The 20309-nt window shown below is 52.7% G+C and overlaps 10 protein-coding genes across 10 annotated transcripts; 4 read left to right on the top strand and 6 right to left on the bottom strand.

The window, feature by feature from the left end:
- Positions 1 to 466: 466 nt before the first annotated feature.
- On the bottom strand, positions 467 to 1505 carry HMPREF1120_08159 (uncharacterized protein; the record flags this gene model as incomplete). The annotated part of the gene is made up of 2 exons (XM_009162402.1): positions 467 to 840; positions 911 to 1505. 2 exons carry the CDS (start codon positions 1503 to 1505, stop codon positions 467 to 469), a joined length of 969 nt encoding a protein of 322 aa, XP_009160650.1.
- On the top strand, positions 1395 to 2253 carry HMPREF1120_08158 (uncharacterized protein). Its single transcript, XM_009162401.1, has one exon. It carries the CDS (start codon positions 1629 to 1631, stop codon positions 2133 to 2135), a length of 507 nt encoding a protein of 168 aa, XP_009160649.1. The 5' UTR covers positions 1395 to 1628; the 3' UTR covers positions 2136 to 2253.
- HMPREF1120_08157 (ZIP family zinc transporter) lies at positions 2033 to 4307 on the bottom strand. Its single transcript, XM_009162400.1, has 3 exons — positions 3983 to 4307; positions 3800 to 3930; positions 2033 to 3742 (listed from the first exon to the last, which is right to left on the bottom strand). Exons 1-3 carry the CDS (start codon positions 4035 to 4037, stop codon positions 2387 to 2389), a joined length of 1542 nt encoding a protein of 513 aa, XP_009160648.1. The 5' UTR covers positions 4038 to 4307; the 3' UTR covers positions 2033 to 2386.
- A 154-nt stretch (positions 4308 to 4461) lies between these two features.
- HMPREF1120_08156 (endonuclease) lies at positions 4462 to 6949 on the top strand. Its single transcript, XM_009162399.1, has 2 exons — positions 4462 to 4549; positions 4614 to 6949. Exon 2 carries the CDS (start codon positions 4927 to 4929, stop codon positions 6037 to 6039), a length of 1113 nt encoding a protein of 370 aa, XP_009160647.1. The 5' UTR covers positions 4462 to 4549; positions 4614 to 4926; the 3' UTR covers positions 6040 to 6949.
- Positions 6312 to 8061, bottom strand: HMPREF1120_08155 (uncharacterized protein). The gene is made up of 2 exons (XM_009162398.1): positions 7296 to 8061; positions 6312 to 7238 (listed from the first exon to the last, which is right to left on the bottom strand). Exons 1-2 carry the CDS (start codon positions 7638 to 7640, stop codon positions 6657 to 6659), a joined length of 927 nt encoding a protein of 308 aa, XP_009160646.1. The 5' UTR covers positions 7641 to 8061; the 3' UTR covers positions 6312 to 6656.
- A 280-nt stretch (positions 8062 to 8341) lies between these two features.
- Positions 8342 to 10363, bottom strand: HMPREF1120_08154 (AAA family ATPase; the record flags this gene model as incomplete). The annotated part of the gene is made up of 1 exon (XM_009162397.1): positions 8342 to 10363. The coding sequence occupies one exon, from the start codon at positions 10361 to 10363 to the stop codon at positions 8342 to 8344; it is 2022 nt and encodes a 673-aa protein (XP_009160645.1).
- Positions 10364 to 11612: 1249 nt separating this feature from the next.
- Positions 11613 to 12767, bottom strand: HMPREF1120_08153 (cell division protein methyltransferase FtsJ; the record flags this gene model as incomplete). The annotated part of the gene is made up of 1 exon (XM_009162396.1): positions 11613 to 12767. One exon carries the CDS (start codon positions 12765 to 12767, stop codon positions 11613 to 11615), a length of 1155 nt encoding a protein of 384 aa, XP_009160644.1.
- A 363-nt stretch (positions 12768 to 13130) lies between these two features.
- HMPREF1120_08152 (uncharacterized protein) lies at positions 13131 to 13787 on the top strand (the record flags this gene model as incomplete). The annotated part of the gene is made up of 2 exons (XM_009162395.1): positions 13131 to 13486; positions 13544 to 13787. The coding sequence occupies 2 exons, from the start codon at positions 13131 to 13133 to the stop codon at positions 13785 to 13787; spliced, it is 600 nt and encodes a 199-aa protein (XP_009160643.1).
- A 467-nt stretch (positions 13788 to 14254) lies between these two features.
- Positions 14255 to 17762, top strand: HMPREF1120_08151 (translation factor; the record flags this gene model as incomplete). The annotated part of the gene is made up of 2 exons (XM_009162394.1): positions 14255 to 14287; positions 14352 to 17762. 2 exons carry the CDS (start codon positions 14255 to 14257, stop codon positions 17760 to 17762), a joined length of 3444 nt encoding a protein of 1147 aa, XP_009160642.1.
- A 10-nt stretch (positions 17763 to 17772) lies between these two features.
- On the bottom strand, positions 17773 to 20017 carry HMPREF1120_08150 (translation factor). The gene has a single exon (XM_009162393.1). The coding sequence runs from the start codon at positions 19697 to 19699 to the stop codon at positions 17948 to 17950; it is 1752 nt and encodes a 583-aa protein (XP_009160641.1). The 5' UTR covers positions 19700 to 20017; the 3' UTR covers positions 17773 to 17947.
- Positions 20018 to 20309: the final 292 nt, after the last annotated feature.

Below are 20309 nucleotides of genomic sequence, written 5' to 3'. Positions count from 1 at the left end.
GGTCATCACTCATTTGTTGCTGCCATCGCAGTACCAGGTAGAAGGTATTTCCTGGGCCCCATCCGCAGATCCCAAGCTGCACTGGCGTTTGGACACTGGTGCTGCACTGCTCGAGAACTTGAACCTCAGGCCTGGGCCCCGGCCTGTCGTCTCACCGCCAGTGCCTGGTAGATATACACATGTGCGGCTTTCAACCTCAACCTCGACCTCGACCTCGACCTCAGCGATCACGCACTGCATCTCCAGAAAGATCATATGCTCAAGCCCGACGGACACGGTAAACCGTCACCGTTCCAGTGGCCCGAGGTTCACCCAACCCATCTTAGGCCAAGTATCAGTATCAACATCAGCCATTATTCGTCAGTTGAAACTGCCAGAGGAGAGAGAGAGAGAGAGAGAGCATCGTTTCATCACTGCAGGACTCGACGGGTGCTGTGCAGCCGCGTGCAGCGACTTCTTCCCCCAATCACAACCGATTCGGAAACAAAGGAGCATTTCGGCCCCTTCTGAACAATCTCAACATCTCCTCTCCCATCCAGACATTTCGCGAAGTCGCAATCCCAGCCTCGACATCAGCCACCCGGCCCGCCTGAACCAGCAGACCTTTCCCGTTGGCATCGATACCCAATCCCATAAGATACACCACCGCATCCGCGATCTCGGCCGGGTCGTTGATGGGCACTCCCAGCGCCCGCATCCTCTTGGCCCAATCGGACAGCGACTCTCCAGGTTTGCGGCCTGCAATGATATCCGTCAACGTGATTCCCGGGGCGACCACCGAGATGGCAATTCCTTGTTTGGCCGTGTCGTTTTTTAGAGCTCTCATCAAGCCCACGATCCCTAGAGACAAAAATCAGCATCAGTAGCAATGCCTAGGTAAGCAATCACAGCCGTAAGGGAGATGATGTACCATGTTTGGCCGCACTGTACAAAGGAGCACCGGCACTGGCCAAATACCCAGCCAGACTGGCCGTCATGACAATCGAGCCGGAGAACCCACTTCCACTTCCACTTCCACCTTTGCTGCTGCTGTCGGGCTTCTTATTCTTGTTCTTCTTCAAATAATAAATCGCCAACCTAGTCGTATCATTAGCAGCAAGCAAATCCACATTCAACGTCCGACGATCCGGCTCCCTCAGTAACCCTTCTTCATCTAACTCGTCCTTGAAGAACTGGTCGCCGTACTCGTTGATCCCGGCATTGACAAAGACGGCATCGATGGATCCGAATTTGCGGAACCCGGCCTCAAACGCCGCCCGCTGAGACTTCCACGACAAAATGTCGCATTGCTGGTATAAGAACCGAGGCGACGAGACTAGTGATGCCGGCGCTGAAGGGTGAGGTGCCGCCCGGTCTAGTATGATTACATTGTTGTCCAGCTGGTCGTGGAGCAGGATCGCGGTTTGTAAGCCGATCCCGCTGCTGCCTCCGGTGATGAGGACTGTGCTGTTTCGTGGGCCGGTCAGCTGGGAACGCGAGATGTTGAATGCTTCGGGGGGTGCCATGATGGCGTGGCAGCTGCTTTTGTTTTGTCCTTTTTGTCTTTTTTTTTTCTTTTTAAATATTTTCTTTCTTCTCGTTAATGCACTTGTCCACGCCACACCACAGGAGAGATCAGTGCTATTTCTATGTTCGGCCGGGTGATCTTAAGGCTGGTTGCGATACTGTATGTTCAGTTCCACCGGATTTCGCTCCCCCCGCATCCCCCGGATGTTTTGCAATGGTGGACCCTTCGGACCTGTACTGGCACCTCGGATCTAGGCGAAAGCCACTCACTGCAGGCCCAATTTCGCCCGGTTTTCGGTCTTTCTCCTTTTATTCACACATCTCGTATACCATTACTCCCACTGCAATGTGCTTCGGTGACGGAGGCCTTTCCAGAATGCATGGCTTTGACAAGAAATACAACCCTGCACGGCAGAGGCCTGGATAATAAGTACTTCAAGTTCACGTGGCTGCAGTGCCGTTGTAACAGGGCCCAAAGGGAGAAGAAACAGTTCTGTCAGTCAGTCGATTCCTGTTTGCAAAGTCCTGCAGTGTCAATGCTGTTGGTCCAAGTTCCGGGCCACAAAGACACCAGCGTCACGAATTTAACACAGCTGCATTCCATCTTCGGTTCAAGTCTTTTACAGTAGCGGTGGAATGGTCGTTTCCATGTCTTGAAGCATGTTTTATACAACCTCCTCAACCGGAGTCCTAGTACTGTATGCATGAGGTACTAGTTGTAGTATCGTATGCAAACCCAATATTGGCCTTGACCTAGCCACTGTCGTTCCATCGTAATAATACCATAACTCTGCCAAGCTCTGCAGCAGTGGCAACCGGGAACCTCGCTGAACAAAAGCACAAAACCACTATACCCGCTGCGTGATCCAAACTTCAAACCTCAACTCGCTGTTAATGCAAAACTGAATCCCAGAATGCCCATGCCCAGAAATGCAAAAGCAATACAAGTGCCCTTGTTGTGAGTCAACTGCAGACTCTCGGCAAACAGAGACAAAGCCACGCTGGTCATAACTCCTGAAGTGACCGCAAACATGCCTCCGTAAATGCCCTCCGTAGGTGCGCCCAAACTGCTCCGGTTGGCCAATTTGAACCATAGAGCCGCGACCCCGGCTCCTATAGGCTGTGAAACCCCGCCAAAGAACGAAGACCATGCAATTGCCTTGAATCGGGAGTCTAGAGCCAGATATAGGGGCAATGACATGGCAAAACCTTCGGTGATGTTGTGGATGAAGAGCGCCATAAAGACGGAAAATCCAAGCTGCGGATTGGCGTGATTGGTCGCATAGGTGATGAATCCTTCGGGAGCCTTGTGCAAGGCAATCGCCAACGATGTCTGAAGTCCTATTGACATGAATGCATTGGTGGGGACATGATGGTGATGTTCGGGCGCATTCGAAAAGACAGAACCCCGCCGCAGACTGCCACTCGCCTCTGCATGATCGTGCTCCGGGTGATGGAAGTGGTGGGTATGATGTGTCACAGAGCGCGGGCGCTTCACACTCCTGGTCAAGCTCAGGTTGTTAGGCCGAGTCGATTCGGTTGTATCTTCGGGCGGACTCTCTCCCAATCCTTCCAACGGGGGCGCTAGATGGCCACCATCAGAAGTATAACTGCGCCATGTTTGATGTCTGGCAAAGGGACCATGGCCTGGTAACACAGAACCTCGGCGATGTACGACCTTGAAACAATCCTGTCCGCAAGGATCGGAAAAGCCCATGCAAGGACCCTCCTCGTCACAATTTTCCTTCTGTCCGGCAACATATTTGGAGAATGTCCTTGTCAACGTAGCAGGAATAACAGAGTGCTTTCGAGAGCTGGGTGCTGTGTGAAATAACTGTTTCCGGCCGCGCTCCTGGTCTCCATGTGTACCAAGGTGACCTTTCTTGGGACTTTGGCTGGCCGTGCGTGCCAACAACGGAGTCTCTTCGTGGTCTTCCGCAGACGGCGCAGAAAATGATTTCGATATTGGGAGGCCATTGGTAGTGTCGCCTTCTTGAGAGTGCTCTGCCATCTCTTCATGCTGCTTCGTGAGGGCCTCCTCGTCGTCGTGGGTGTGGTCGCAGTCAACGACGTGCGTGGGCAAAAACCCATGGATCACGCCCGACAAAAGCCGTATGCCGATCACGCCGGTCAAGAATAGGCCGATCAAAAGGTACGAGGCGTCTCGGGGCGAATATCCCGCGTCTTTGAGATATTTCTTCGACTGTGGTAGCATCGAGTACAGGGCGGAAAATAACTATGCCATTGTTGTCAGTTTGACAGACGCCCAGAAGTAGAGTCCAGTAGTCCATACCATCACTCCGAAACTCAGGCTGAGCGACGCCGAGAGGAAAGCATCGCTTTCAGCGATGGAGAAATTTCGCCAGCGGGGAAACAAACGGACAACTATATCGACACAGATGATCGTGGCGCCCAGCACGCAGGCTATACAGGTCAGTTTTCCTGCGGATACCAAGGAGGAGCGAGAGATTCTTACCAATCCCACTGATACATGTCATAATCCATCCTCGAGTGTCGTTTTCCACAGGCATTTTGAACGGAACACAGGTGGGGCGACGAGGATATTCGGTGGGTTCTGGTGATGCGTTGGAGAAGACTGGGCGTATAGAATATAGAGTCTATTCTCGCAAAGTAGGAGATACAAGGTCAGGATATAGAACGCATGGTGGGAACTCGAGACGGCGACCAGGTCGACGTGAGACTTGGACGGTGATGTTTGTTGCAGTAGTGGTGGTGACAGACATGTCAAACTCGAGTCCGTGGGCACAGGAAAGCGCGAAGATGGAGGGCGGCCAGATTACCACACACGTGCACTGTGATTCTAGATCAGAGGACCTTAAAAGCAGGGTTTATGAGTGGTCGCCCCAGCTTGCTACGGGGGATCAGGGTTGTCTGAGCGCAGTTTGTACATATGCCTAAAGCAAGCATGCCTACAGGTCCATATAGGTACATATAGCGCCTACAGGATACAACGGTATATACTTACCTACCGTGGTACAATCAGTGTTGTATCCTCAAGGTAGGTGCATTAAAAGACTACAAGGTAAATCTTGAAGCGTGCGCCTTATGTGCCTCCGAGCCTCGTCGCTGAGTAAGTGGCCATGCAGCACACACAGCGCACTGCACTGCGCTGCAATGCGATCGACCGCTGCACGATCTACGCGCCCCGGATCGCAGGGAAGCCCAAAGGCGTATCTTAAGCGCTGAATAGGCGTCGCTCCGATTGGCCTCGCCTGAGGATTCTCGCGCCGCGCTTCTTTTTTCGACCACCTGCGCAAGGTAAGACAAAACCCTCCCAGCTGATCACCACAAAGCACACCCGATTGCAGTGCCTACATGGTACTATAACACTATACCAGGACCACGCGGGATGCATTCGACAACTTCTCAGTGATCTCTGTTCTTTCAGATCCCTCACAAATGGCCAACACAAGCCTTGCCCTCGTCGCCGCGGCCTCTGCAGCCGCAGGGGCCTCCGTAACAGCATTGATCCTATCGCGATCTCGACAACAATATATACCTCCTCCAACTCCCACCTCAGCCTCGCCCTCGGTGCCACCAACGCCAACTACACCCTCAACAACCACCACCGCCATCCCAGCATCCCCCGTCCCCGTCCCAGTCCCCGTCCCCGTGGCCGTATCCCAAACCCCAGCACCAACAACAACCCTCACTCCCCCCGTCGACCCATCCGGCATCCTACGATACGGCTATCCCGGCCCTATAGCAGACACATTATCAACGCCCTCCTTCCTAGCGGCATTCAACAGAGCAACCCGAAACCCTCACTGGGTCGCCGAGCACTTCACCCGTCAATCCCTACTACTCAACAATGCCTCCCGACGCAACTCAGTCTTTTACGAAGACTTGACTGTTCCGCCCATGTTCCGCGCAAAACTCGCCGACTACGCACGAAGCGGATACGACCGTGGCCACCAGATGCCCGCCGCAGACGCAAAATGGTCCCAGGAGGCAATGGACTCGACCTTCTCGTTGAGCAACATGTGTCCGCAGGTCGGGGAAGGGTTTAATCGTGATTACTGGGCTCATTTTGAAGACTTTTGTCGTGAACTGTGCAAGAAATACCCCAGTGTCAGAGTCGTCACGGGTCCCCTTTACCTACCCAAAAGGGATGAAAAGGATGGGAAATGGAGGGTCTCGTACGAGGTTATTGGAAACCCTCCAAACGTCGCTGTCCCCACCCATTTCTTCAAAATCATCTTCGCCGAGGAGCAACCCGACAGTAGTCCTATCGGAAAGGTCGCTCTGGGCGCTTTTGTCCTGCCCAATGCAGAGATCTCCAACCAGAAACGCCTGAGCGATTTCGAAGTCCCCATTGAAGCGGTGGAACGTGCAAGCGGCTTGACCTTTGGTGAAAAGTTGCCCCCGGAGAGAAGAAAAAAGCTTTGCAGAGAGGTCAAATGCGAAATCACCATTAGAGAATTCGACAGAAGCAGACAGCAGGCGACCACTGGCGTTGCACCAAACTCCAAGATCATTCCCCAGATTGCACAGGGAGGAACGAAATGGTAACAGCCCGATGGGTCAAGGGGTTGGAGCGTGGAGCATATTGCTATGCTGGTCATGTATGGAAACAAGCCGAATGCATGCAACCTGGCTGAGATTGTACGGCCTTGCTGGGTTTTGTGGTTGGTCAAGTTTCTTACTTCCGAGTGATGAGCGTTCAGCGGCATTAACCTGGCGGGTCAAATTGTGCGAGTGGTCGCGTCCTAGGATGCAGTTCCCAGCAGACAAACTAGTCCGGTATGAAACAATTTCTTTCAGTACTACCCAGGCAGAGGATGGCAGCAACGAGTATTTACTTGGCAGAGAAGCATTTGGTAAAGCGAAAGTAATCACTGTTTTCGTCCTACGGCTCAAGGGCCGTGGGCCACCAACAGTCTAAGGATATGCAAGTATGGATACTCCCCCTTCTCGCCCAATGCAGCGGCATCCAACTCCAGCCAGGTCACTTTCTCTCGCCATGATTCCAATCTTTTCCCGCCTACTTTCACTCACTCGGCCTGTCCAACTCCCAGACTGAATGCCCAGCCCATTTCGCCCAATCCATTGTCCGGTGTTTTGGACTCTTAAATTTCTCTCGGTGTCCACCGTCTTCCCCAAGGCAATTTGCTACCAGGTAGGACAGCCTAGATGCCAAATCGCCCGCCGAAAGGGCCGCCGAACCGGCCTCCAGCTCCGAAAGGTACGCGGATCGTCTGAGTTTGGGTTTGGGTTTGGGTTTGTGTCTGGGTCTGGGTCTGAATCTGAACCTGTGTCGCCGTGGATGTTGCAGTCACTGAAGCAGTCGTAGTCTGCGCAGGAGGTTGAGCGTTGCTGAGAGTCACGGTAGAGGGGTTGTTTGCAGTCACCGTCAGAGTCGACGGCTGTACGGGAGCCTGGGGGTTGGCAGGAGCCGTGAAGGTGACTGTTTGGATGCTGTTGGACGTAACGGTCAAAATTGCACTTCCAGCGCCTGTTTGGCTGCTGCCGTCGGTAACCGTCTGAGTTGCAGTCGTGGTGACAGTCGAGGCTGAGGCGCTCAGAGTGAGAGTACTGGTGACCGTCGCAGTGACAGTAGTCGTGGCTGCAGAAGCGGTGCTGACTGTCGAGACCGAAGTCGAGATCGAAGTCGAAACCGAAGTCGAAGTTGAGACAGAGGCGACGTTAGTGAATGTGGCGGTGATGGTACCTGTGTCACCATTCGAGTTGGTGACGGTAGCAGTCATGGTCTTGGTGGTGGATGTCATGTTAGATGTCTGCAACATTCAACGTGGAGCGGGACGTACCGTGAGGGTTGGCTGATCCTGACGACCGTACAGGACGTTGTCGTGGCCATCTTCAGCGCGGCCCTTGAGGGCAACTGCGCTGGCACCAGCAAGGAAAAGAACGAGAGCGAAGAAATGCATCTTGGTTATAGCTGTTGGGATACGAATGTGATAATGCAACGGTGCCAGCTGTGGGAAAAGAGAGGATTGGGCGTGTGAAAGAAAGAGAAGAAGAAGAAATGAGAAAGAGGAAGAAGAGGAATGCTTTATAGCACTGGGATGCAGAGTCTGCTGGCGAGGGAAGGAGGCCTGCAGTCTGGATTTGCACGCTTTTTTGGCAGCAGCGAAGTCAGTCTGGTCAAACATGATGCAGGAACTGTTGCGACGAGGAGCGTTTATTGCTCAGGCTGTTGACGGCATCTCCTCCCGGCTTCTAAGAGAGGGAGGAAGGTGCTGGCCGTGGCTGAGGAAGGGCCACATGGCAGTGCAGTCATCACAGTGGCTGGCACACTGGCATTGCAATGATCGCGAGGCATCTCGTTGTGTACCTGCCCGCTCCATGTCCTGGTACGTCCATGCAGCTCCTGAGGAGTCGGACACCGTGTGGAGGAGGCAGAGTGTGATTTCAGGGGTCTTGCCCTATTTTGAGAGGGCCCGGGTCTTCGCCAGACTCTACCTATACCAGGCAGAGGTTATACGACTCTGTATGACGCTAGACGAGACCATTCGACGGTCCTCGACGTCTCTACAACGCTTGGGTACCCAGGGAGCCTTGATTAGTTCCTGCAGGCAGTGGACATGATCACTGAGGTGTAGTGGTTGGAGTTGAGACATGCTTTACGCCAAACCACATCAGGTTGTAGTGATGGTCGAGGCTGAAGATATTCGCTTTTGATTGGGTGTTTGGAACTGGACGATGCTGTCTAAACCTCAGTTGCGTCATTCATACTATGGGATCTATCCAGTAAACAAGGGCTTCATGTTCATCATTATCGTTACAGCAGACGCAAAAGTGCAAAAGAGGTCCTCTTCGCAACGGTCGAAGCATTTGGTCTACCACCTCTACCTCACTCCCACGACACCCCTCGCTCGATTGCCAGGATCGTCTCAATGTGGGACATCTGAACCTCTCCGCGAGGTCCATCTTTCGTACTTTCATGGCTTCGCGCGAGCATCTGAGCGGCTTTCACCATATTCTTGATTTGGCGTCCGTTCAAGTCCACTTGGGCCAGTCGATCCAGGTCTTGACCGGTCAGTGCACTGTCAGGTCCCAAGAATTTCTGCCAAATCTGGCGTCGAGACTCGGCTGACAGGTTGGGATAATTGATTGTGATGTGGATTCTCGACCGAAAGGCTTTATCAATATCTTTGACTCGATTGGTCGTGAGAAAGAGGACGCCTTCATAGTATTCCAGGACTCGCAGAAAGATGGAGACCATTTTGTTACGCTCAAGGTCATGGGTGCTCCTCTGTTCCAGGAAAACGTCGGCCTCGTCCAGCAAGAGCACGGCGTTCCATTTGCTAACCATGTCCAGCACCAGATTGAGTGTTTCTTCGATCTCGCTTGGGACCAAACCTAGGTCGCCGGCGCTCAGGACGTACAGTGGTACTCGCATGTCCTCGGCAACGCTTTCACTTGTCAGAGTCTTCCCGACCCCGGGCGGTCCGGCAAGCAGCATGATCATGCCACGGCCTTTGCCAGCTATCACGTCGTCGAAATCGTCCTTGTGCTTGATCTGGCACTCGACAAAGGCCCGGATCAGCGTTTTCTGCTCAGGCGGTAGCACTAAGGAGGTGAATGCGTCGGTAGAGAATTTGATGGATTCGATCTGGTCAACGTAGAACCAAAGCCATTTTTTCGTCTTGAGGGCGTAACCCCGGACATAGGGAACTGCAACGGCAAGTTCTCCACTTGTCAACCCGCGGTGTTCAGGACCTTTGCTGGCAAATTCGTCCACGTCAAGGTCAATGTCGCCGGTGTAGTAAAAAAAGTCATCTTTTACGTCGCTAGACTCGGAGTCAGTAGAGCCACCCATGTCAACGTCTGCTGGTAAAGCCGTCTTTGGCTTCGCCAGTGCGCTGAAGATCACAGCCCTGCCGGGCAAGAATCGATTGTGAGCGTCACAATCAATGATGATTCGCGATTCGATATTATGGCGGATCATTCCACATCGACCGTATCCAAGAGCCACACCACGGTATGCTCTGTAGTGATAACCGGCAAAGCGTTCAAACAGTCTGCCTCTGGCCAACAAACGTTGGAGGATGTTGTCCTTGTCAGGGTGGAACTCCAAAGGGAATACATCCAAGGAGGTGATTGGCATGGTGCCCTCAAACTCGTAGATTCTCAACCCGAAGCCGTGATTGCGCCCAAACTTTCTTCCGTCCCAATCAGTGGCCCATGCATTCAGGGTGAGCATTTGCAATCCTCGTTTTTGGTCCACCGTGTGCCCACAGGAACAGTGCTCGAACAAGCATTCTTTCCCTTCCACCACACTGTAGATGAGCGCACCCGGCTCGAAAATCGTCCACAGATATTCAAAAGTGATGACCCCGTTTTTGACAAGGTCGACTTTGGCGGCAATTGCGCTCTGGAGTCCTTCACAGAGGACGTCACGAAATAGTTGAAGATGCTCTCTAGCGATTGGCTCGTCGAATTCATTCTCCGCAAGCATATCCTCGAGCCGAGTCCAGCGATGCACAAAAGGATGGAATGGCGCCTTGAAAACCAGGCGATCAAGGTTGGTGGTTACGCCCGGATAGTCTTTTAGGATGACGCCCAACGACTTCTTCAGCCACGGACTTTGGACAATGATGGAATCAAGGTCGTACTTTTTCCGGCTGTCGTAGCTTTTCTTCTTGCGTGGCAAAAACGCATACTGAGCAGTTTCTGAATTCTCGGCGGGATCAACAGCATCTGCTGGTTCCTCGGTAACCCATTGGATCTTGTCGTCTTTGTCCTTCTGTGCATACAATATTTTGAACCCAGTGATGCTACCGGGGACAGCAGCAGGTTCCTGCACTCCATTGGGTTTACCTTCGGACTGTTCGGAGCCGTTCCGGGTAGCGTTCTTCAAAGGTGCCGCCATCGTTCTGAAGGCGCTAGAGGAAGCGCTGGTTTGGTGGACAATGAAAACAAAGGCGAGAATAGCAGAAGAGGTCGAGCTTATATAGAGTGAATTGATTCAACAGGTGGGGAGCAAGAGACAATCAGGTTGAACAGCAGATATGAAACAATATTGCCTGACTTACGAGGGTCAAGTGGACGGTTATTGGTCTCATGTTGGCCCGTCTTTTGCCTGGACACTGTAGTTCTCCTGCAATGAACAAGGCTACTTCATAGAGTGTTGATGCCTGGACGAGTACCCGATGGAAAGCAAGACTTCATTGGTCTGAGAACCGTGAATAGGCTCCAGCTGTGAGTCAGTCAACAAGATCGACAGTATAGGCAGATCCATGAGACACGCTCTTATGGTGTCCACCTCCTCTGCCTAATGGACATGCAAGGAGCCCGAGGCCGCCGGGCAGGGAAAAGTGGTCTTCAACAAGATACTGTATCTAGGCGTCCAACTTGAAGGGGCCAGAAGAAGTGATTGGTCTATGATGGTTGTTTTCGTTCTAGCGCGGCTGAGTCAACCTCCTCGAACCAGAAACCAGCAGGTAGTTCATACAAGAATGTTATACAGTGGATATAGTCCAATACAATCATGAGCCGTGGATGCCTATTATCTGTGAAGTCATGAGTCAACAGAGTGTGACTTAACCCCCAGTCTTTGTGCCCTAGATCGAAACCAATGATGCCGCATCCTCACGACGGGGGCGGCTGTTACGACTTCCAACGATAACACAAGGCACGGCCGGGTGCTGCTGGGTTAGCACCCTCATGTCTTCTTTCACTGCTTCTTGGCTCAAAAAATGAAATCTGGGCTGGCTTGCTCTACCGGCCAGGGGTCGCAGGCGGATGGCCACCATCCCATAATATCCTCGCTCGAATTCATAGTAAGCTCGGCCTATCCGAGGGACCAAGCATGGACGAAGCTACGGCTTTGTGTGGATGCGTGGCTGCCAAAAACCTCCTAGCAGAGCGTGGAGAATAGCTCAGTTCAATGGAGTCTCGGCCGACCGTAATCTTCAATTCGTGTTCGAGGATGTAGCCTGTCGTAGCTCGGACCCATGAAACCCTGTACGCGAGGCTTTGTTGCCGTTGGTCTTGGGGGTGCCGTAGCAACCAATGTCAAAGGATTTTGTGATATCAGGAACCTTCTGTGAGTAACCCTCAGGGTCGTTGATCAATTTGAACTCCTAAGTAGATGTGCGTCTACCGTAACGGACGTGAGATCACGTCCCGTCTTGCCGTGTCGATTTCGACCGGTCTTTCGTCCTGCCGTAAGCACCGCCCTCAGCCCTCCTCCGCTCAATTGCTTCTTTATAGGGGGGTGCCGTAGGTGGCTGCACCGGTGGCAGGCTCACATGGTCTTCTGGCAACCTGTAGGTGGCGTCGGCGTCCCAGGCGGACAAATCTCCGCAAGCAAGAAATGGTGCGATCCACCTTTGGGGATCGGCTTCTTCATCTTCAAAATGGACTTCCACAATTCCATCATCCCGTAAGCGTCTTGATTGCGCCTCAGAAGGCACTGCCCGCGGAGTGACCGGTTGAGGAATGTTCAGCGCATCACCGAGTTCAGGGGTCCAGTCCTTGATAGGTCGATATCCTTCGCACACAACAAAGGCTTCAATGCTGCTCGCCCTACTAGATCTGGGTTTGGCGATATGGACCCTGTCGAAAACCAACTTGAGCTGGGCAAAGATCAAGTCGACATTGCGTCCGCGGAAAATCTTGGCCACAAACTTGCCGCCTGGCCGGAGGACTTTCATGGCCAAGGCCAGTGCAGAATAGAGTAGCTGGGATTGTACATATATATCCAGGTCATGGAGACCCGTGACGTCTGGTGCACCATCGCTGATTACGAGGTCAACCCTGTATGTCTCATTGTTCTCGTCGAAATTGGGGTCAATGGACTTCAGCAGAAGAGGGACGGTGGAAGGATGAGTGATGTCGGCTTTCAGTTGAATGATGCCTTCCAGAGGAGCCATTGGCTGCAAGTCAATGGCCACAATCTTCACATTCGGTCGGGGCTTGAGTTGAGTATTAAAGGTTTGCATATCAAGCGTGGTCATTTTCTCCGCGGAGGCGCTCTCCTGATTCTGATGTAGCGAGCCGTTTTCTTGCTGTCGGAATCTTTCCATTTTCTCCACCCAGGCTCTCCGTCCGAAACTTTCACCTTTGATGAGGATACGCGAGAGGACTTGGCTCCAGCTGCCGGGAGCCGCGCATAGGTCCACCACCCGGGTACATTTGGACGGGTCTGCGTATGAGAAAAGATCGAACTGCTCATCAATCTGGATGAGCTTGAACGCAGACCTCGCTCGCCAGTTTTGTTCTTTGGCGAGTCTGTAGTAGGCGTCTCTTTTGTCCTTGGATGACTTCCCCATTGTGATATCAGTATGGAGAGAAAGTCGTGGCCGTACTAGCCATCGGGTAGAACAAAAGTCGGAGAAATTGATATTGCAGAAGTGTAGTCGAATGCTCCGCCGGCTCAGCCTCGTGGGATGCCCCTGAACCGCGCCAAGTGAATACGGCCGAGGGCACGGGACGACAACTGCAGCTTGTTCGGTGCAGCCACGGTACTCTACTCGCCAGAACGTGAACGCCAGTCAATGGAAGAGTGTCCTTTCACACCCAGCGCCTGAAGCCCACTGGCACTGTACCACCTGCGATAGCGTCGACCATTGTTCAAATTCGTACACGCGACTGTGCATCTACGCTCTGCTGTCTGCAGAGTCACAACGGCAACCATGGCGCCCGGTATGTCGCTCCACAGTGTGATTGCAATCTTGATCCTTTCCACAGACACGGCTCCCGAGTCGTCACGGCTGTACGCCAAATACTACACGCCGCCTCACACGTCGGCAACCTTCCCCGCTCCGCCCCAGCCATACCCTACGCTCAAAGAACAGAAGGCTTTCGAGAAGGGACTGTTAGAGAAGACCGCCAAGCAGACCTCGGACGTGATACTCTATGACAACAAGGTAGTGGTATTCAAAATGGAGAGCGATGTCATGATCTACGTGGTCGGAGGACCTGAAGAGAACGAGATCTTGTTATACAATGTGGTGTTGTGTTTGAGGGATACGTTGAGCATCTTACTCAAGTATGCCTTACCCGGTGATAAGGAGTGAAAGGGGCACGGCTGACCTGAATTCTGCAGGAACTCAACAGATAAGCGGACGATCATGGAGAACTACGACTTGGTTACCCTTGCCATTGACGAGACGGTGGACGACGGCATTGTGTTGGAGACCGACCCGGTTATGGTGGCTTCCAGAGTGTCTAAGGCTCCGGCGCAGGATGCCCCGAACATGAAGAATATCGACCTGAGCGAACAAGGGATACAGAACCTGTGGGAGTTTGGCAAGAAGCAGGGCATGGAGTTTGTCCGAAGAAATTTATGACCGGCATGGTCGTGGGATAAAACAGGCGATTGCGATTGGGAATGTTGTCGTTGGGCTTTATCTTGACTGGTGGGCTTGGAACATTGTGCGGGCGTTCTTCCGGATCGAAAGTCATGAAGACCATGAATAGAAGCATGCTGCCTCGGGTGACCGAGAATATGTCTAGCGTAGGCAAAAGCCGCAGTAGGGACACGGCCTGGCAAACAGACGTGGGGTGTTTACACCGTAAAACGAGTGCATACCTACTCTCTCCAAAAATCCAACGCGAGGGTTTGGCTCAAGTACATTTGTATGACCCGACGTCATCCACAACATTTCAAAGCGCATACAGTCACAGTCCTCCAACCCTCATGCCTTCGCTCCTAGTCAACAGTCAACTACAGTCGCAGTTTGTAATTCATTCTGGATAGGATTTTCCGCTTCTGTTCCTTCGTCCACGGCCATTCTTTTATCCAAAAAGTACCATCATGAAGCAGCGCTTCTCTTCTTTGGACGTCAAGGTTTGTTGCCGACCCCTCCCCCACTGACTATTTCTCTTTGACTGACTCGTCTGCGCACGACTAGGTGATTGCCGCTGAATTGGCAGCGTCGCTGACCTCGTTACGAGTTTCAAACATATACGACCTCTCGAGTCGGATATTCCTCTTCAAGTTCGCCAAACCGGGTCGAAGGGAACAGCTGCTCGTGGACTCTGGTTTCCGATGTCACCTCACTTCATTCTCACGCACGGCGGCCACTGCGCCCTCGGCGTTTGTCAGTCGATTGCGCAAATATCTCAAGAGCAGGCGTGTGACAAATGTGGCGCAAATTGGCACGGATCGGGTGATAGAAATCACGTTCAGTGAGGGACAATATCGAATGTTTCTGGAGTTCTTCGCTGCAGGGAACATCATAGTCACGGACGCTGATCTGAATGTCCTTGCATTGCAGCGACAGGTTAGCGAAGGAGACGAAGATGTTGACGTCAAGCTGGGCGGGAAATACATCCTCGACGCAAAACAGAATTTCCACGGCATCGCCCCCGTCACGCCCGAGCGAGTGAAGGAGACGCTCGAGAAGGCTGTACAGCGGGCAAAGGATGCAAAAGAGGTTGGTGGGAAGAAGGCCAAACGAGCCAAAGGCGGAGACGATTTACGAAAGGCTCTCAGTTTCGGGTTTCCTGAATTCTCGGCGCATCTACTGGATCACGTTTTCAATGAAATTGGGATCGATGCAGCGGCAAAGGCTGAAGATGTCTTGAACGATGGTCAGCTCATGGAGGCGGTTATGAAGGCTTTGAATCGCGCAAAGGAAATCTTCGAAAGCCTGGGCACCGGGCAATCCAAGGGTTATATCATTGCGAAAATCAAGAGTCCTTCTTCCGAGGCGCCCCAAGAAGCAGAAGCACAAACACAGCCATCATCCGGTCGAGATAATCTGCTTTATGAAGACTTCCATCCCTTCAGACCCAGTCAGTTCGAAGGCAAACCTGACCTGCGCATCTTGGAGTTCGATGGCTTCAACCGCACGGTCGACGAGTTCTACTCCTCGATAGAGTCCCAGAAGCTGGAGTCAAGGCTCACCGAGCGGGAAGAAGCCGCAAGGAAGAAGTTGCAAGCTGCCAAGGAGGAGCAAGAGAAGAGACTAGGTGCGCTCCAGCATGTGCAAGAACTGCACGTCCGGAAAGCTCAAGCCATTGAAGCCAACACCCATCGTGTGGAAGAGGCGTGTGCCGCCGTCAATGGACTGATTGGCCAAGGAATGGACTGGGTTGACATCGGCAAGCTCATTGAAAACGAACAGAAACGTGGAAACGTCGTTGCCCAAATGATCAAGCTACCCTTAAAACTGGAGGAGAATACCGTGACTCTGCTGCTGGATGAGCCAGGATTCAATGAGGAAAGCGAAGAGGATGAGCCCGACGAGACGGACGAGGAAGAAAACTCGGATGAGGATACCCGCAAGAAACCCACCAAGCCCGCTACGGACAAACGATTGGCGATTGATATTGATTTGGGCCTGTCGCCGTGGGCAAATGCCCGACAGTACTATGAGCAGAAAAAGAATGCTGCCGTCAAGGAGAAGAGAACGTTGGAGGCGGCCACAATGGCACTCAAATCTGCCGAAAGGAAGATCGAGGCGGATCTCAAAAGGGGTCTCAAGCAGGAAAAGGCTGCTCTGCGACCAGCAAGGAAGCAATTCTGGTTCGAAAAGTTTCTCTATTTCATCTCCAGCGACGGATACCTGGTTATCGGAGGCAAGGATGCACAGCAGAACGAGCTGCTGTACAGACGCTATTTGAAAAGGGGCGATGTCTATGTGCATGCTGATCTGCAAGGTGCATCGAGTGTCATTGTAAAGAACAATCCAAGAACTCCAGATGCACCCATTCCTCCATCCACTCTGTCACAAGCGGGTGCGTTGACCGTTTGTACCAGCAGTGCATGGGACTCGAAGGCCGTGATGGGTGCATGGTGGGTTAATGCCGAACAAGTCAGCAAGACAGCTCCGAGTGGGGAGTATCTTACAACTGGCGGGTTTATCATTCGTGGGCACAAAAATCTCCTGCCACCGAGTCAGCTGTTGTTGGGCTTTGGAGTCTTGTGGCTGATTAGCGAAGAGAGCAAAGTCAACCACGGCAAGCATCGTTTGGAGAGGACTGAGAGCATGTTGCCGGGGGAAGCCGAAGCTCTGGCGAATGACGCGAGGGGACTGTCCTTGGAAGAGCAAGAGCAAGACTTGCCAATATCAGAACAAAGCAGAGCAGTGCCTGATGTCGAAGATGCAGCCGACGATGCAGAAGAAGAAGAAAAAGAGGATGCACGTGCAGCAGCGGCGCCCGAGGAAGATGCCCAAAGTCAAGCAGACGAGGGCGACGCTGACAGCGATGATGATGGAGAAGACGAGAGCCGTTCTGTCGCCGGCTCCGAGGCTGCTGATAGCCGGTCTAACCCCCTACAAGCCAATGGAACAGGGGAGGAGTACAAGGAAAGCGGCAGCGAGAAGCCTGAGATTGAAGTTGAAGTCGATGGCGATGGCGCCGATGATGCCAATAATAAGTCTGAGGACGAGAGCGGAGACGATGAAGAGGAACATGGAGGAACACCCGCAGGAGAGTCATCCACCGGGGTGTCCACGCCAGCGTCCTCTACCCAAGTTCCTAACAAACCAAAAGCACCACAACTGACGCGTGGCAAAAGAACAAAACTCAAGCGCGCACAAAAGAAATACGCAGATCAAGACGAAGAGGACCGCGCTCTCGCCATGCAACTGCTCGGATCTGCCAAAGGCCAAGAACGCAAACAAATGGCCGAGGCGGAACGAGCCGCACGCGAAGCCAAAGCGCAAGCTGACCGAGAACGACGGAAAGCGCAACACGCCAAAGCTGCGGAAAAGGAGCGTCAGCGACTGGAGAGATTGGAAAAGGCGGCGACAGCTGCTGATGGCCACGAGGGTACCGGTGCACATGCAGGTGCGGATGTTGATGCAGACGACAAACTCAGCCGTGAACAACTGGAACAAGAACGTCGCGAACTATTGGACATTGACCGCCTCGTGCCCATGCCCGAACCGGGCGACGAACTTCTCGCGGCCATCCCAGTCTGCGCGCCCTGGTCGGCCCTGTCGCGACAAAAGTACAAGGTCAAGCTGCAGCCAGGGAATGTGAAAAAGGGAAAAGCTATCAGAGAGATTTTGGGATTCTGGACGTCTTTGGCGACGAAGGGACCAAAGGTGGTTGATGAGTCAAATAGAGATAAAGAGCGTGTGTGGCGACGTGAAGTGGATTTGCTCAAGGAGTGGCGTGTCGAAGAGGTTGTTGGGTATGTTCCTGTTAAGGGGTGTCGGATTGTTCAGGGTGGAGGACTTGCTGGTTCCCTTGGGGGTGGTGCCGGCAGTGGCAGTGGAGGCGGTGCTGGTGGGAAGGGGAAAGCTGGTGCTGGTGGTGCGAAGGGGAAGAAGGGGAAATCGGGTGGTGGAAAGAAGGGAGGGAGATAGATAGTAGAGCCGGCAAACCAAAGAAAAAGTTGTGATTGCGAGAACAGTCGGCATCGTCGTGTCTAGCATTACACTACTACTGACTAGTAGTTAATTGGAACCTTGGAAAAACTGCAAAGTAACCAACAGATATCATACATAGATACTGTACATAGATAGAAGGCTCAGTCTAATCTAAGCTTAATCTAATCCACCCTCTCGGCCGCAGCTTTTTCAATCCGATCAATGACTGCGTCGTAGATGTCTCGTGTACAACTAGTAGTGCTAGTAGAAGTCGAGTCGTTTCCACTGCCATTTCTGCCATCGAGGCCGCTCTGCTGCTGCTGCTGTACAGTCTCGGCGAAAATGAATCTACAATCCAAATCGTCAAAGAGTCGCAACACCCCGAACAAGGAGTGTGCAAGATTTTTGATGTCCGAGCCAATGCGGACATCGTAGACTGTGACTTTCACATTGTTGTTGGTCTCAGTCAATGTCGCTATTGACGTGAGGGGTGCGTAGATGGAGTTTGAAACCACAGAAGAAGAAGAAGACTGAGCTGGAGACGATAGACCCGCTAAACCGGCAAAAGAGGCCCAATGACACGAGATTATACCGATGTTGATGTTCTTTTCGCCAGTTTCTTGGGCCGCGGCGGTAGTAGTCTCTGCAAGAAGCTCGTCGAATTTGGTCTGCACTTTTCCTGCGCGGACGGCTGGTTCAGAAAATAAAATTAGTCGTCCTTTGGGGGCGTAGTGGCGGTATTTCATGCCTGGGGCGCGTGGTGCTTCGGTGTCGTCGTCGTCGTTTAGGAGGTAGTGATTGGTTGTGTCTTGTTGTTGTGCTGGTGACGATTCCGACGCAGTGGACGTGGTTGATGACGACGTCGACGCTGACGGCGATGCGGAATTTGGTGAGGGCGACAATGACTGTTGTTGTCCAGGAGTACCCGTACGTTTGTGCCGTTTATATCCTATCGCAGTATATGCAAACCGATTCCCTTGCTCACGCCCATGAGCGACGAATTCGGCCAGCGACACGCCTCCCGGCCTCAGAATCAAAGGCGGGTCATGTAGACCGTCCACCACCGTACTTTCGACACCGACATCACAATGTCCCGCGTCGAGAATGAAATTGATTTTACCCTTGAGATCGTCAAACACGTGCTGTGCGGTTGTGGGCGACGGCTTGCCCGACGAGTTTGCCGACGGGCCCGCGATAGGCCGGTCCGTGGCGGCGATGAAGAACCGTGCATATTTGGACGAGGGGATGCGGAATCCGATTGTTGATTGTCCCGGATGTACGTTTTTGGCGAACCGTGGCCACGAGGATGGTGATTGTGAGTGTTGCGGCACGGGCAACAAAATGGTCAATGGACCCGGCCAGAATCGTTGTGCTAGCGAACGATAGATTTCAGGTAGTCGTTCGCCCGTCAGTCGTTCCAGGTGTGCGACTGATGCGGCGTGCACGATCAGTGGGTTGTCGCTGGGCCGGCCTTTGGCTGCGAATATCCCCTGAATGGCAGCCTCGTTGGTCGCGTCTGCCCCGAGCCCGTATACTGTCTCTGTGGGGAATGCGACCGGAGGAGCGAGGCCATGGCGAATCGATTCGACGGCGTCGCGTAAGAGGGCTGCGTTGGCGTTCGTCTCGGCGGACTGGATGTACCGATGGTAAATTTCTCGATATTCTTCGTCCGATGCGGTCTCGGGAAGGTCGAGCTCCTTCAGGCTCACAATGCGCGTTTTGCAGTTCGTGTATGGCAGTGATGAAAGCTGTCGACTGTTATTGATGATGGTCTCCATTCTGACGATCGAAGAAGTAGAAGTAGATTTTGTTGTGATTTTTCTCCTTCTTGACGAAATGCCCGAGGATGTGGTTATGGAAATACACCTGTACAGTCTTGGGCCCGATGACAAACCAAATGCCGAGCGGAGAGAGCAGATTTTAAAAGGTCGCATAGAAAAGCAAGACTGAAAGTTCAAGTCCGCTGGTTCGGCCTGGGCGCCAGAAAATTGTTATGTCTTGAAGGGATGAACTTAAAGGCAGACGACGAGATGTGAAGATTCAGCATATTGAGAATCTCTTTAGTGGAGTTCAAGTTGTCCGTCGGAGCGGTGTGGTCGTTGGACAGCGCAGAGTCATCTACCACATTATGGCGCGCTCACGCTGTTGGTATGCACGACCAGGTTTATTACCCTTGTTGCTGCCTGAGGACCCGACACGTTACAGAGGAGATTGTATGTAGACATTGCACGAAGTTCCAGTCTCCATCCAGATAAAATCCTACAATTGATTTTTCCCCATGTCGATTTCTTGTTGCGGACTAGCTTAGCCTTGTGGCGTGGCCACAGCCTTGTGATGACATCAGCACAGCCTTGTCCACCTTGAATCAGGGTTGCACAAGCTGCCTCTCTCGTCCTATCCAGCTGATGCTTGGAGGAAACGCTGGGGATCGCCAAAGGAGTGCCACCATGAGCTGGTTATTGATTGGTAGCCGCATATCACAGCACGCTACGAGTAGATGCAATACATCTTGGTATACTAGTAGCCGAGTTCCAGTTTGGGAGG

This window comes from Exophiala dermatitidis, assembly GCF_000230625.1.
Source record: "Exophiala dermatitidis NIH/UT8656 unplaced genomic scaffold supercont1.7, whole genome shotgun sequence".
Lineage (NCBI taxonomy): Eukaryota > Fungi > Ascomycota > Eurotiomycetes > Chaetothyriales > Herpotrichiellaceae > Exophiala > Exophiala dermatitidis.
This window is presented reverse-complemented; position numbering and strand designations above follow the sequence as displayed.